Source organism: Pogonomyrmex barbatus, unplaced genomic scaffold (assembly GCF_055798465.1).
Source record: "Pogonomyrmex barbatus isolate J1 unplaced genomic scaffold, ASM5579846v1 scaffold18, whole genome shotgun sequence".
Taxonomy (NCBI): Eukaryota; Metazoa; Arthropoda; class Insecta; order Hymenoptera; family Formicidae; genus Pogonomyrmex; species Pogonomyrmex barbatus.
In genome coordinates this window covers 6,491,114-6,504,303 of record NW_028297114.1, presented here as the reverse complement: position 1 = coordinate 6,504,303, position 13,190 = coordinate 6,491,114, and the positions used below count along the sequence as shown (strand labels likewise).

Genomic DNA, 13,190 nt, shown 5'->3' with positions numbered 1-13,190 from the left:
AGAGAGAGAGAGAGAGAGAGAGAGACTCTCGAGGAATGCGCGATACACACGGAATTAACAGGCGAACGTCCGAAATGCAGGCGCGAGTACGCCCGGTCGTGCGTTGCCAAGTCCCACACGTAATACACATATAATACATGCGGTCGTAAAACGCTAACCGCGCGATTACGATCGCTTCTTTCAACACCGCGCTGAGAGCGTCGTTACGGCTAGCGTTGAAAGGTTCGAATATGCACAGAGTCCGGTTATAAAAAATCAACCATAGTACCATCGGTGATTTAATCAACGGATACGGGCCAAATACGCTCTCCTTTAATCGTACAGAAATTGCGTAAAAGTCGCGATGATTCAGATACTTTAGCATCTGATCGGCGGTAATAACGAGATGATGGAGATTGCAACAAAATTGCAATAATCAGCAATAATGTTACCCGCAGCGACGATCGGGCCTTAGAAACCGAGGACACGAGCACTAATTGCACGCTCAAGACACAACACGCACATACGACGAGATGGGAAAATAATGCTAAATAAGGTGTCGCTTGCTCGAGTTGCGAGTCACTCGCTTTACGATATTTGCGATATCGCGCCGCATATTCCCGACTCTCCATTATTGCAATTCATATCGCAAATCAAGATATCTTTCGCGTACTAACTTTATTTAATCTTCTATTCGATACGCAACGAAATAATGTAATTATAATTTTACGTATAAAGCCATGTAATCTTATGAAATAATAACGCATGAAAATGAAAGAATTCCATGAAGAATTTCTATATTGTTGATACACTTCTGATCTGTCAAGATCAGAAGTTTATTGATTAACGAGTCTCCTGAATTTTTTATCAGAGAACATTTTGAACTTTGAAATATACGATGCAATTCATGTAACATATGCATAGCGGTTCAAAAAATTTCTACACGGTTAAAAATAAAAAAAAATTTGGATGCAAATAAATGTAAAATAAATTTGACGCAATATGTAAAAACGTCGTGTAATTTATCGTTCTCACCGAACAACGGCGCTTCAACGAATGATTTAGATTGCGGGCAATTTCACACAGGGGGAAAAAAAAAAAAAGAGAGAAAATACATTTTGACATTCGTAGCGCGATATATCGACACACAGTACAGTTAAAAAATTAATCTCACGATAAGAAAACATTTCGTCTCGATATCGGAGTCATATCTATTACCCACAAACAGATTGACACTACCGCGGACTTCCCGAGAGATTGCGAAACGAAATCTTTACTAACAACGTCCAGGTTACCACGTTGCGCAAGAAACGACAAATCGTCGCGCGCATTTCAGAGCGCATTTACACACAACATACATGTGCACACAAACACGAACAAATGTGCACGTGCGCGCGCGCGCCGTACAATTAATATCTGAAAAATTAATAATCGAGCTAATGTCGCTTCTTGCCGTGCTTCGGCGTGCCGCCCCGCGCCGCCCCGCGCCGCCCCGCGCCGCGAGTAAATCACGAAGGCGAGGTCCAACGTCCGGCCGGAGAGTAGAATGCCCTCGCAATAATAATAATTATTCTCCAAACGCAAGACCGGCAATTAGCATCTCATTGGCTCATTTCTCGCTTATGCTAATGGGAATATTATTTAAGCGCGTGTACGAGAAGGGTTGACCATCCTTCTCTTCCCTTCCACTCGTCTCTCGCTTTCTACGTCCCTCTTCGCCGCACAGTCGGCTTCCTCTTGCGCGCGCCCATACAGCGGCCTGTCGCCTCGCGTTGCTCGCTTTACCGCCTTCTGTTACGCGAAAGACGACGTTTCGCCCCGTCTTTCTTCCCTCCCCATTCGGTTTATGACGCGCCCCAAAGGAGCCAGGTCGCCATTCTGTCCGCCCACGTGGTGTCTCCTCGCGCCGTTTCCCTATTTAGCACATCATCGGGAAATTCTCCGCGATTTACCGGAACGCGCGCACAGAACCGCGTTTCAGAACGTGTCGCTCTTTCAAAAACTATCTATAATCGTTCCCCGAGAAACTGGATTCATTCGTGGATTCATTCTTTAATTAATTCTTTCAACAAACGTCACATTTGGTTCGCATACAGCCTAACAAATTCAAGTTCATAAAGAATCAGAAAAATCAGCTTCGCGTAAAAAATATTGTTATTTCTCTAAGCGACATCTAACTTATTGTTTACAGTAGAATTCTCTTTGTGAATTCTCATTTTATTGTTAATAATTAGCAAATGGTTGATACATCCAAAATGAGATTCTGTTTCACTCTTGATTTTCTCTATCTACATTGATTTCGTACAACAGAGTAGTGATTACAATTGTATCGAATTTGCTGCACTTGAAGCACTTTCACGCTCACTCAGACGTGCGTAATGGAAACGCTGGAGAAGAGAACCAGCAGAATCATCTCTTTACTGGCCGCTAACAACCGGCGAAGAAAACAGTAGAATCTCGCCGCGCTCGGCTCGGAAAGCAATCTCATTCGGTGACTTTTCCGTTCTGCGAAATTATCGGCAAAAAGCTCCGCTCGATTGGCGTACGGCGCAAGAGGAGGATCTTTCTCTCGAAAATAGAGGACGCGGTAGAAGAAAGACGGCCAGGGAATGAGGAGGCTCCGGAGTTCGAGAGAACCGAAGAGGAGGAGAAGAGAGAGAGAGAGAGAGAGAGAGAGAGAGAGAGAGAGAGAGAGAGAGAGAGAGAGAGAGAGAGAGCCGCGCGAAAGGGTGGAAGGCAGCGGAAGGAAGGGAGAAAGAAGGCGAAGTGGACGAGGCAAAAAGTCCGAACGTTACGTGCCTTTTCTTTACGATAGAAGCTCATTGCTCGTAGATTGCGATTTGCCACGGACGTAATGAAGCCACGCCACCTTCCGCCGGCCTTCCTACGGCAACCGGTAAACAACCACGGTGACTGCATCGGCGAATGCACCAGCCCCGAGGAGATGTTCCTCTAACGCTGCACCGCGACAGGTTGACTGCGCCAACAGTGGTAGACGATTCGAAAATTTTTATCCGCCGATCCCATTTAACTCCCTCGATTTACTACCCGTAACACCTGCCATGGGCGGCTTTTTGCAAATGCACGCCGGCGATAGCCGAGAGCTATGCGCGCACGAAAGACAACGACTACAGACGTCAATGGCACTTCCGACCCCGTAGAGCAAGAGTCAAGACATAAATCAGCTATAAATTATTTTTACGTGATTTACACTTGGGCCAATAGTTATAGCAATAAATCTAAGAAAACTCCTACGGCTCAAGATTTGATATAATAATTATATTAATATGATAGTGTATAGTCGTGTTAATATAGTCGTGTTGTATATTTAATATCGTTATTATTGTTGCACTTATTTCTCTTTCTATTTTTGTTGTGTAACAAAGTAATTTTGGCATTATCTAAATTTCTAGATTTATACTAATATTTTTCAATCGGATTAGTTGATAATTATGACGATGCCAGTCGTAGAGCAAGATACCGCTTGCCCGAATGTTTGTGACTCGATGCGGTCGTAACAAGTCGAGTAACGGACGTGACGTTTTGAAAAATCGTGGGCAACAGTGCGAAAATACGGTCAACGAAATGCATTTCTCGTCACCGTGTTCTATCCTTTTTTCTTCCATACAAAAAAAAATACAAACGTATGCAACAGCATTAATGCAACATGTAAATTTTAGAAGATATAGTATATAATATTTAAATATAATATGTAAATATAGTTTATTAATTATATTTAAATATAATATGTATATAACATGTAAATTTTAGAAGATATAATATTTATATAATATTTAAATAAAGCTGTCCATAAAAGGAAAAAACCATAAATAAAATATCTTTATAAAAATAATAGTTTAAATTATTGATTAATTTAAATTGTCATATTTTAAATTTATTTTAAATATGCTAAATTTTTCATATTTGTATTATGCTGACATTTTAACGATAAAAATTATTCTTTGAAGTAAGAGTAAAGTAATCTTTATATATGTTTAAAAATTCCTACAGATGGACAGATTCCAGAAAAAAGTAATGACTCATCACTTTTCAATGGTTTCATGATCCTTGTGAAAAACCTTGTGGAATACAATAAGGATTCAGAATGGCAACGACTCCTCAAGGAATCTGTAATGGCGGATCGATCCTAAGTTGTTCTAACTATCGTGGCAAGATTGCATGTACGCGTTCGTGTAAAAATACATGCCTATAATTATTTAAAAAAAAATCTATTCCACCTCGTTCTAAAATACTTCTTTCTCCAGTATCTTTCCAAACTTGGAGCGAAATGCTTCATCGCCCATCCAGAAAAACAATACCACATAATTACATTGCCTGCATGCTATTTAGATTTCTAATTACCGCTAATTAAATTGCGCCTAAAAAAGTGTCATTGACCTTAGCACTATATATCTATCCGATAAATAGACTCGTCACGCTACTTACCATAATACATAATACACAGACATTTATTTAGCTAATAATAAAATTACACACTTATTTTTTTATTTAAAGCTATTAATAAAAAAAAAAAAAAAGATTTATGGCCATTGCAGATAATTTGAACCGTATTTAGAAAATTAGAAAACAGAGGAGTGCAGCATAATATTTTGTTCTCAGTGGGACATGCCGCTTTATCCAGATATCATATAATATATGTATCCGCCCTCGTGAAACTCCGAATCCACGTTCCGACCGGAATAACGACGGATGGAAACGCACAGCGATAACACTATTCCGTTAATTATTCCGCTCGCTGGGAGAAAAAAGTGTGGAACCGTGGCGTCGACTCGCGCGTCGTAACCTTACTTCCTGGCTCGTTATTTCGTCGTTGAAGTCGGCCGACCGTATTTGGGTATCTCGGCGGGCGATCGCCCGATGAAATTGAGCGATTATACGTGCGTCGGAACCGTCAGGGAAGACAAAACGCGATCACGAAACTTCTCGCTATTTATACGCATACAGCGCTAAATCGGATAACGCAGTCTCGTGGTCCGCTCATTTCCAACTATCCTCTCTTGTTTAATTGCCCTCGTAATTAATCGCCGATGTCTCGGTGAAACAAACGAGCTTGATTTCGTGATCTCTCGCGCTTTAAATTCGCGCACGAGTTTTACAGTGATCTTCAAGATGAAGAAACGAGCGGATTTTGGGACCGTCTAATCGCGCCGAACGTCGAATGATATTACGCGCTCGCGGATGCGTTGCGATATCGAAAGATGTAACGGATGTCTTGCTTACACACAGAAAAATAAATAAGAAAATACTTACCAGCGAGTCTACCTCCGGATCCGCAATGTAGTACGGCTTCTCTTGTCTGATCTGTAACACACAGAGACACACATGTAATAATTAGATACAGCGTAATTGCGGTATTAAAGCTACAAGCGGACGATCGTATCATTTCGGTATACATACATATTGTATAGAGATGCACACATGAGCGCAACCAAACCAAGCGCCATACTTCCCCATACTTCTCCCCCCCCCCTCTCTCTCTCTCTCTCTCTCTCTCTCACCCTTCCCACCTTCTTTTTAAACGATTTCCTTCGCGTGTTTCCTCTTAATTGGACCCCCACTGTTCAATTCGTACATACAGAAACGGAAACGCGTCGGGGAACGCGATGGAATCCCGGCGGCAAATCGAGAAGGCAGACGGCGAAGGAGGAAACGGCGGGACGGTAAGATTCTCAGGCATTTTCATGGCGCCGCATGCACCGTGCCAATCGGAATGGAAACAAGACTATTTTTATATTTGCCGGATTCGGATTTCACGACGAAAGAAGAAAGAAAGAACCGCACGACTAATCTCATTGGTAAAGCCATTCGATGGAATCCGGGCGAGTTTACGCTTTTCGATAACAGATCTAAAGATTAGATTAGAACTCGCGAGATATTGTTAACCTCCCCCCCCTTCCCCCCCCCCCCCCCCCCCGCTGTCTGTCTCTCCGGAGTCAATTACTTTTACTGCTAAAGAGCACGTTGGTAATATAAATAATGGTTGCCAAAATAAAAGAATTAAACAAGAAATATATCTTTTTATCTTGTTCACGTGTTTGTGTTTTATCTTTATATGAAAAATTAACGTAAGATTTTCGCAATTACTGCAAAGCCATTATTTATTACACGTGGTTGAATATATTAACAATCCCGACGAGACGAGACGACGAGATTTCTCAGACAGACCGAGTGACTTCTCTCTTAGAGCGTCGCGAGTATCCAAAGGGTCGAGAAATGTGAGATTTAGTCAGGAACGTCGCTCTCTTCTATGAAAGAAAAAGATCGGATAATGAAATATTGTCCGCACGCACGAATTCTCAGGCAAGAGAGCGCGTATTCATGAGATGAAATGCTGAATGGGAACTCTTCCTCCAGTGTATAGGTAATGAAGGCGTCTCATGCGACAAAAATACTGTCAACTGTTCGTAGGGGAGGTAGGAAGGAAGGTTAGTTCTTGCGTGGTCCTGTCATCGTGCTTTTTCGACGTTCCCCAGCGGCGGGGTAAGCGCTACACAGGCAGGCAAGATTACAAATTGTAAACAGCCCATTCTGTTTTCTCTGTGTTCCCTCTTCCCTCTGTTACTTTCAGTTCTTCACGCGATTTAATTTCTCCTGAAACGGTGCAATTATTCCTACGTCAATATGGCTGATGCACTCGTAAAAATTGGCAATAATCTACGAAACGAAAAGATTTATGATGGCCGAGAGAGAAATTGAAAGAAAAATTGTCGAAATTAGGCGAAATTCGGTTTGATCTCTACGATCGTCGATGATATATTTCCGTGTGGCTCCTAAAGAAATTCGTTTGTATGACAATATAAGAAATGACTCATTACGATATTAAAACAGTGATAACGCCATGTATGCTCCCCGTAGAAGGAGAAAGCGCGGTATCATCGCGCGATGATGGCGGAGGAAATCGAGCGCTCGCGCGAGGATGTTCGATGAGAAAACAAACATCGATAGATGCGTATAGAAACGTCAGCATTTGCTGGCTGTCGGGCGCATAACTCAGCGCGCGGCGGAGGCGGTAAAAATATTGTGCGATAATATTTAGAGAATGCTCTCGTTCCGGCACGCGGTGTCTGTCCGGGGCGACCTCGTGTGCACGTACGAACACCACATGGAGGAGAAATACGTACGCACACGTATCGCATACGTGGCGTTAAGGCCTCCATAGTGTGCGCCGATCCTGCCGAGAGATATACGAAGCAGCTGCTTTGGAGGCTGCTGCTGCTGCTGCTGCTGCTGCTGCTGCTGCTATTGCTGCTCTCTTGCCTCTGCTGTCGCTGCCGCCCCCTCGAACCCTTCCCTTCGTAAAATCCTTCCCTTCCTAAGCAGTTGGGGAAATTCTAAACAGAATACGCGTGACACGGCACGAACAAATTTTCTAAAAATCCTTCTCTCGCTTATTTTTCTCGCTACATATCGAGTCATTCTCTAGATATGATATTTAACGAGCTTTAAAAAAATGGACTAATTTAACGTTCGCAACGTTCTGAATATGTTTTATGCAAAACAACAACATCAACAAATAATAAAAAAATAATCAATTTCGGTATTATCTTCAGCAAATCTCGTTATTTAAATTTTCTCTCATATATTTAAAATAATTTTCAGAATACAATTTGCAGAAATACTGCTAAATTATATTACATTTGTTCGAAACACAAATTTCCCAACAGTTTAACGTTCTCCAATTTTTTCAAATATTGAGAATTCATTCAACACACATAAATGAATTTTTTAGTACCATAAAATAACAAGATTTCTTGTATTTCTGAAATTTGTTACGCATATTGTCATTATTAAAAGACCGTACGTAGGTAAGCGCATATTAAAAGACGCAAAAAATATCAAATAATTTTTTGCTATTTGTGGTTGGCAGTAACCTTATTCAAAGAGAGAAAAGACGTTTTGCATAATAGTCGAGACAATTCTTTGCTTTCAAGCACACAAAAAATAAAAACGCGTAAAAAAAGCTATAACAATTGTTCCTCAAGATCCGCAGATGTAAGTCTTCCTTTAGGCTCCAAATCAAAGGCAATTTATATTTCAAATCTCGAAAGACCTCTTCGAGGGTAAAAACGTTATGTGACAAAAAAAAATGGATTAACTTTAGAGCTATCATTTACCCGATATTTTTTATCCAATTTATGCAAACTCTCTCTCATTCAAGATGTTTTTTCCCCAGGCATAGCTAACTGACATAACAATAAACTATACGAACACCAGAAGCACTCAACGTAATCTGATAACTAAATTAGTGAGAGCCAATGAATGACTCTAAGTGATACGAACCGCTGCACGGCATGTGTTTTTGCAAACGACATGACGAGCTGCTGAGTCGCGAGGAGGAGGACGAGAACCGACAGAGCGCGTGATACCGCGTGATCGCTATCGCGTGGTAGCACACGTCAAAACGGGGAGATATTTACGCTAGAATGCGATAATTGCGAAATTGTAGCGCGGCAAGACCGCCAGCGATAGTCGTGCGGCACGTAACAAACGAGATTAAAGGTGTACGCATGTCTGGTGTTGAAACAATTAAAACTGGAAAATCTGAAATATATTGGAAATGAAGTTTGAAACAGTTTTGAAAAGCCGAATTTATGGTACATTCGAGTCCAGATGCCTTTGTTCCATGTTTCACGAATATTCTCACGCAGTCGGGTCGGACGAACGATGATCTTAAATAACACATTAGTAAACACGGAATTTTTAGATAGAAAAAAAAAATACATAACATATATTTAGAGTTATATGTAAAAATATATATTAAAAGTAATGTGATTTTTGTCGACTGTAAATTTCTTGATAAAATATCACATCGATCTCGTTTAATTCCAAATTTTATTAAATATACCGTTCTTGTTACATTTTAATATTCGATTAAATTTCCAATTAAAATTTTATGGTCACTACAAATATAGTCTAATTTGCCGATGACATCGGGATGACGTCAGGTAGTGAAAAACCGGTTCAAGCGCGATGGCGAGCTTTACGTGGTTTTTTTATGTGGGTTTCGTTTCGTTAATTGGCTTTGCTCTCCATTAAAACTGAGGCATCTCGATAGTGCACCATTTCTCCTAATAACTTGTTAATTTTTTGCACATTGTATCGTATTGCTAATAATTTAATATGAAAAGAGAAATTTCTCAATGTAATAATAATTTTTTAAATATATTGTAATATATATTGTTTCTAAAAACTTTTGGTATGCTAGATCTTTGAGTCATGGCACTTAATGGAAAAGAATCAATGATCGTCAGCATAAAAAGAATTGGATTGGCTATGAATAGACGATGCGTTTGTCTAGCGATCACTATCGTCACGGATAACATTTACGAGGGCTTCATGCTCCCAGAGAAGAGCATACTAATTGTGCCAATAAATCCCTACAGGATCCTTCTTCTCCGTTCGGCTCTTTCTTTCCCTGTGTTTGTAAGCATGAAATGGAATCGCGATATCGTGATGAGCGCGCCCACGACTCCGTATTCAGCACTTTGATAGTTTCGATTCATTGTTCAAAGCACAATTATACAATCGGGAGAATGTTTTCAAGGCTAATAGTAACGATACATTATGCTCATATTTCGCGCATGCATAAATTGTTAAAGCAATTCATTGGAAAAATTAATTATTTATATATATATATATATAATTTATAATAATTTATATATAATTTATATATAATTTATAATTTATAATTTATATATATAAGTATATAAATAGTGTTCTAAGATTCATTCAATACGTACACTTGTCCAATTAATTATTTCGCATGACGTTTCTATTGAAAAGTGATGAAATAATACTAATTTTTAATGACATATAATCATGCAATTAATCATTGATTTTCACGATATGCGAAAATCGCTTAAAGCCTCCTTAAGTAAATGAGTACGAGATCAAGAGCTTTTATTTATAGTCGAGCGAACATTGCGACGTTCATTTGACCGGCCGGATTCACGTAAAGGTGCATGACCATGAAGCGACGAAGCGCAAGCAAATTTTTTGACGCGGTCGCCGTCGATGATCGCGAAAAAAAAAAAACAAGATGCCTCTTTTGACGGATAAAAAAAGGGCGCAACAAAGGCATAGCGTAACGTGGCGCAGCGGGGGTACGACCGATGGCACGTTGCAGCCAGGCAACGATGTTGAAGGCAGCGCGCGAACCGAGGTAGAGAAAAAGGATGAGGAGTCCCTGGCAAAGGCAGGGAGAAGAGAGAGAGAGAGAGAGAGAGAGAGAGAGAGAGAGAGAGAGAGTGCAGAAGGACAGAGGGGACACGGGGAGAGACTGGAGCATCGCGGCCCCATAGGGCACACGATGCGTGGACCGCAGGGGGGGATAATAGTGGACCCATTGAATAGATCAATTTACAATGGCAGAAAATGAGCAGTTCCCCACTCCCATCTTACATCGCATGATGGGGGGGAGTGGGGAACTGTTCAACGCTTCTCCGGCCCCCCTACTGCCAACGCCAGCTCGACTCTCCACGCTTCGATGCTTCTCACGACTCGACGACCGCCGTGGTCGGGCCCCAACTGAAGATCGCGCATGCGCCGTGCCCCGCGGCGGCCATGGCGCATGCGTGCACGCACGCACGCACGCATGCAACGAAACGCGAAATAATCCCGCGCGCAGCATGCGGCCCTTTTGTCGTACGGCCCTATCGCCGCGGCGGTACCGATACACTAGGCGAGAAGGGGATACCGAGGGGTACGAGGGCACGGCTCACACGGCACGCCTCGGAAACCGCCGCAAGAGGATTGTCACCTGCTTATCTGCCGACGTGCATCGTCGCGTGAGAGACCTACGCGCTTAGTGACGGCCTTCAAAGGCAACGCTCGCTTGAATATCGATGTTCGTAAAGTGTTGATTTGCCGAGTAGATGTACGCTAACATTCGAGATGCATTCTCTCTGCATAAAGAACCACACAAAGCCACACAAATTTAGAAACGTTTCTAAAGAAGATTGGAACGGGCGTGCAAGAAAACGGAAATGAGACATCCGAAATAGAAATCAATAGTTTAAAAGTCCAATTGAGACTTGACGTAATTTTTGACAGCTATGCAAGTTTTACATTACAGTTGAAGAGAGATCATTGAAAATTTAATATATATAAACTAATTAAATTCAAAACGATCCTCAAATTATTTTGACAGATGCTGAAAAGTAATGTTAAAAATATATGAGAATATCTGATTTGAGATAATCATCAAAAATATCAGTTAAGAATCAATATAAACAAATTATAAATATCTCAAGCAGCCCAGATATTCTACTTGACATTGTTATACATACTCCAAATACAAATATAATATAAAATGCAACGATTTTTCTTTTTAAAATCACTTCGTTATCCATGCGTTTTTCCAATATACAACATGTGTTATTAATTTATCGTTATTAAAAGAGTGAGACATAAAAGAGAGAAGACTGCATGATGCTATCAATTTCTATCACGATATTCTACAGATTTAATCATCAACTAGCTAGCATCAACGTTGAGGGAGAAAGAGGAAAATATTTGAGTAAGAAGCAACGTCATATCGAGGCGGTACACGCGCGCAGCATCGTCGCGGAATAAACATCCCGTTCATGGGCATTATTTTCCGTTGGTACGCGTTTTGAAATGTACACCTTATGGTGCGCCTTATTAAGATGCAAATATCATGTCAGTTTCCGCAACGCCGCCAAGGTATCTTCGACGGTGTACGCCAACGTAATAACGTCGACGCTCGTTCGCAAATAAATAACGTGAGAAAAAGGTAGATTCGCGATTTTCGCGCAAATTTCCCCGCACTCCGCGCACTTTCGCGCTACCTAAGAAAAAAAATTGTGCTGAAAAAGAGCAAGACGTGATTTCGATTATCTCGGGAATTTCGATACGCCGGAAATTTCTTATCATGCGATGCTTTTCGGCATCAACGTGACAAAATAATGTATACATACGGGTCGCCACTTTATCCTACCGCGCACCGAGGCTTAACTCTTATCGTTATCTCGACATAGCGTTGCTCAAAGCCACTGCTACCGTATTACCGATATCCTACATTTAGATATAAGACACGACGAATTTCTTTCTCCTCCAATGATAATAATGTATGATCACGATCGCGTGAGCATAAGTCGTCATTCGCGAAAAATGTTCGCGATCGCATATCTTTGTGCAACGACTTTGTGCAACACTTATTAAAACGTATTATCTGTTACCTTGGTTAAGAATTTTAATTAACGCACGATACAAAATCCTATCGTACCGGTTCGGTCGCATAATGTTACGTGAAAATAACTGGAGGTTACAACTATCTAACGGTGCAGCCGTAATGGATACCGATATGGATACCCTTCAATCTAAATGTGCTGAATTCGTTTGCATCGCTTCACCATAAGTAAACGAGTACGATAACATTTTTATTGCCCGTTCTGTCGCCTCGGCTTAATACGTTGTCGCGAATGCCATACTTTTAGAAAATTACGTACAAAAAAAGAGCGAGCAGAATAAAGTTTTGAATAAATTTTTTTATTGCGCACGATCCAAGATATCGTTTTCGATCTATGCCTAATCGCATCTCCCGTATAAAAAAAAAAAAAAAAATTATATTACAATAAATCGAGAAGTTACATCCGAGCGCTTACAATATATATAGTTCAATGTATCTACGTAATTAATTCAATGTTTTCAAAGTAGATTACTTCGAAATAGATCACTTCGAAGTAGACCAATGTCATTGTAAGGCATAAAAATAGCGGGAAGAAAATGTGTGACGTCTTCCGATATAGACCATTCGTGTTTCTGATTTCCAATCCAACTATCAAATGACACTCGTTCTAACTTTGGTATATTACGTTTTCGTGGAAATATCTATATGGCGACCACGTCAGTGCGTAGGAAAGACGCGGAAACGCGCGTCGTCTTCGGCCGGTACACTTTCCGAGACCTTCGAATAGACCTACGTGCGCGATCCGGCACGCAGACGGCGAAATGGTATGTTTTAAAAGGTCCAAATCGTTTCACGGCATGCGGTCCCATAGGCTCTCGAGTTACCTACGCGTGTCCTTGGGGGGACCTGCCTCAGGTGAGCTGCCGCTAGAGGGAAAGAAAAAAATAGGAAGCAAAGGAAGAGAAAAAACGCGCTCACGCGCGCACGAGCGAGCGAACGAGTCTTCTGCCTCAGAATGAGGCCCGTATACCCGGGCCCC

At 41.2% G+C, this 13,190-nt stretch overlaps 1 protein-coding gene across 2 annotated transcripts in view; it reads right to left on the bottom strand.

The window, feature by feature from the left end:
• hth (Meis homeobox homothorax) overlaps positions 1–13,190 on the bottom strand; it is a 159,194-nt gene that overhangs the window by 125,643 nt on the left and 20,361 nt on the right. For both annotated transcript variants that reach the window (XM_011646266.3, XM_089075109.1), the window contains exon 4: positions 5,251–5,301. In XM_011646266.3, the coding sequence (XP_011644568.1) occupies positions 5,251–5,301 (51 nt within the window). The remainder of the gene's footprint in view (positions 1–5,250; positions 5,302–13,190) is intronic.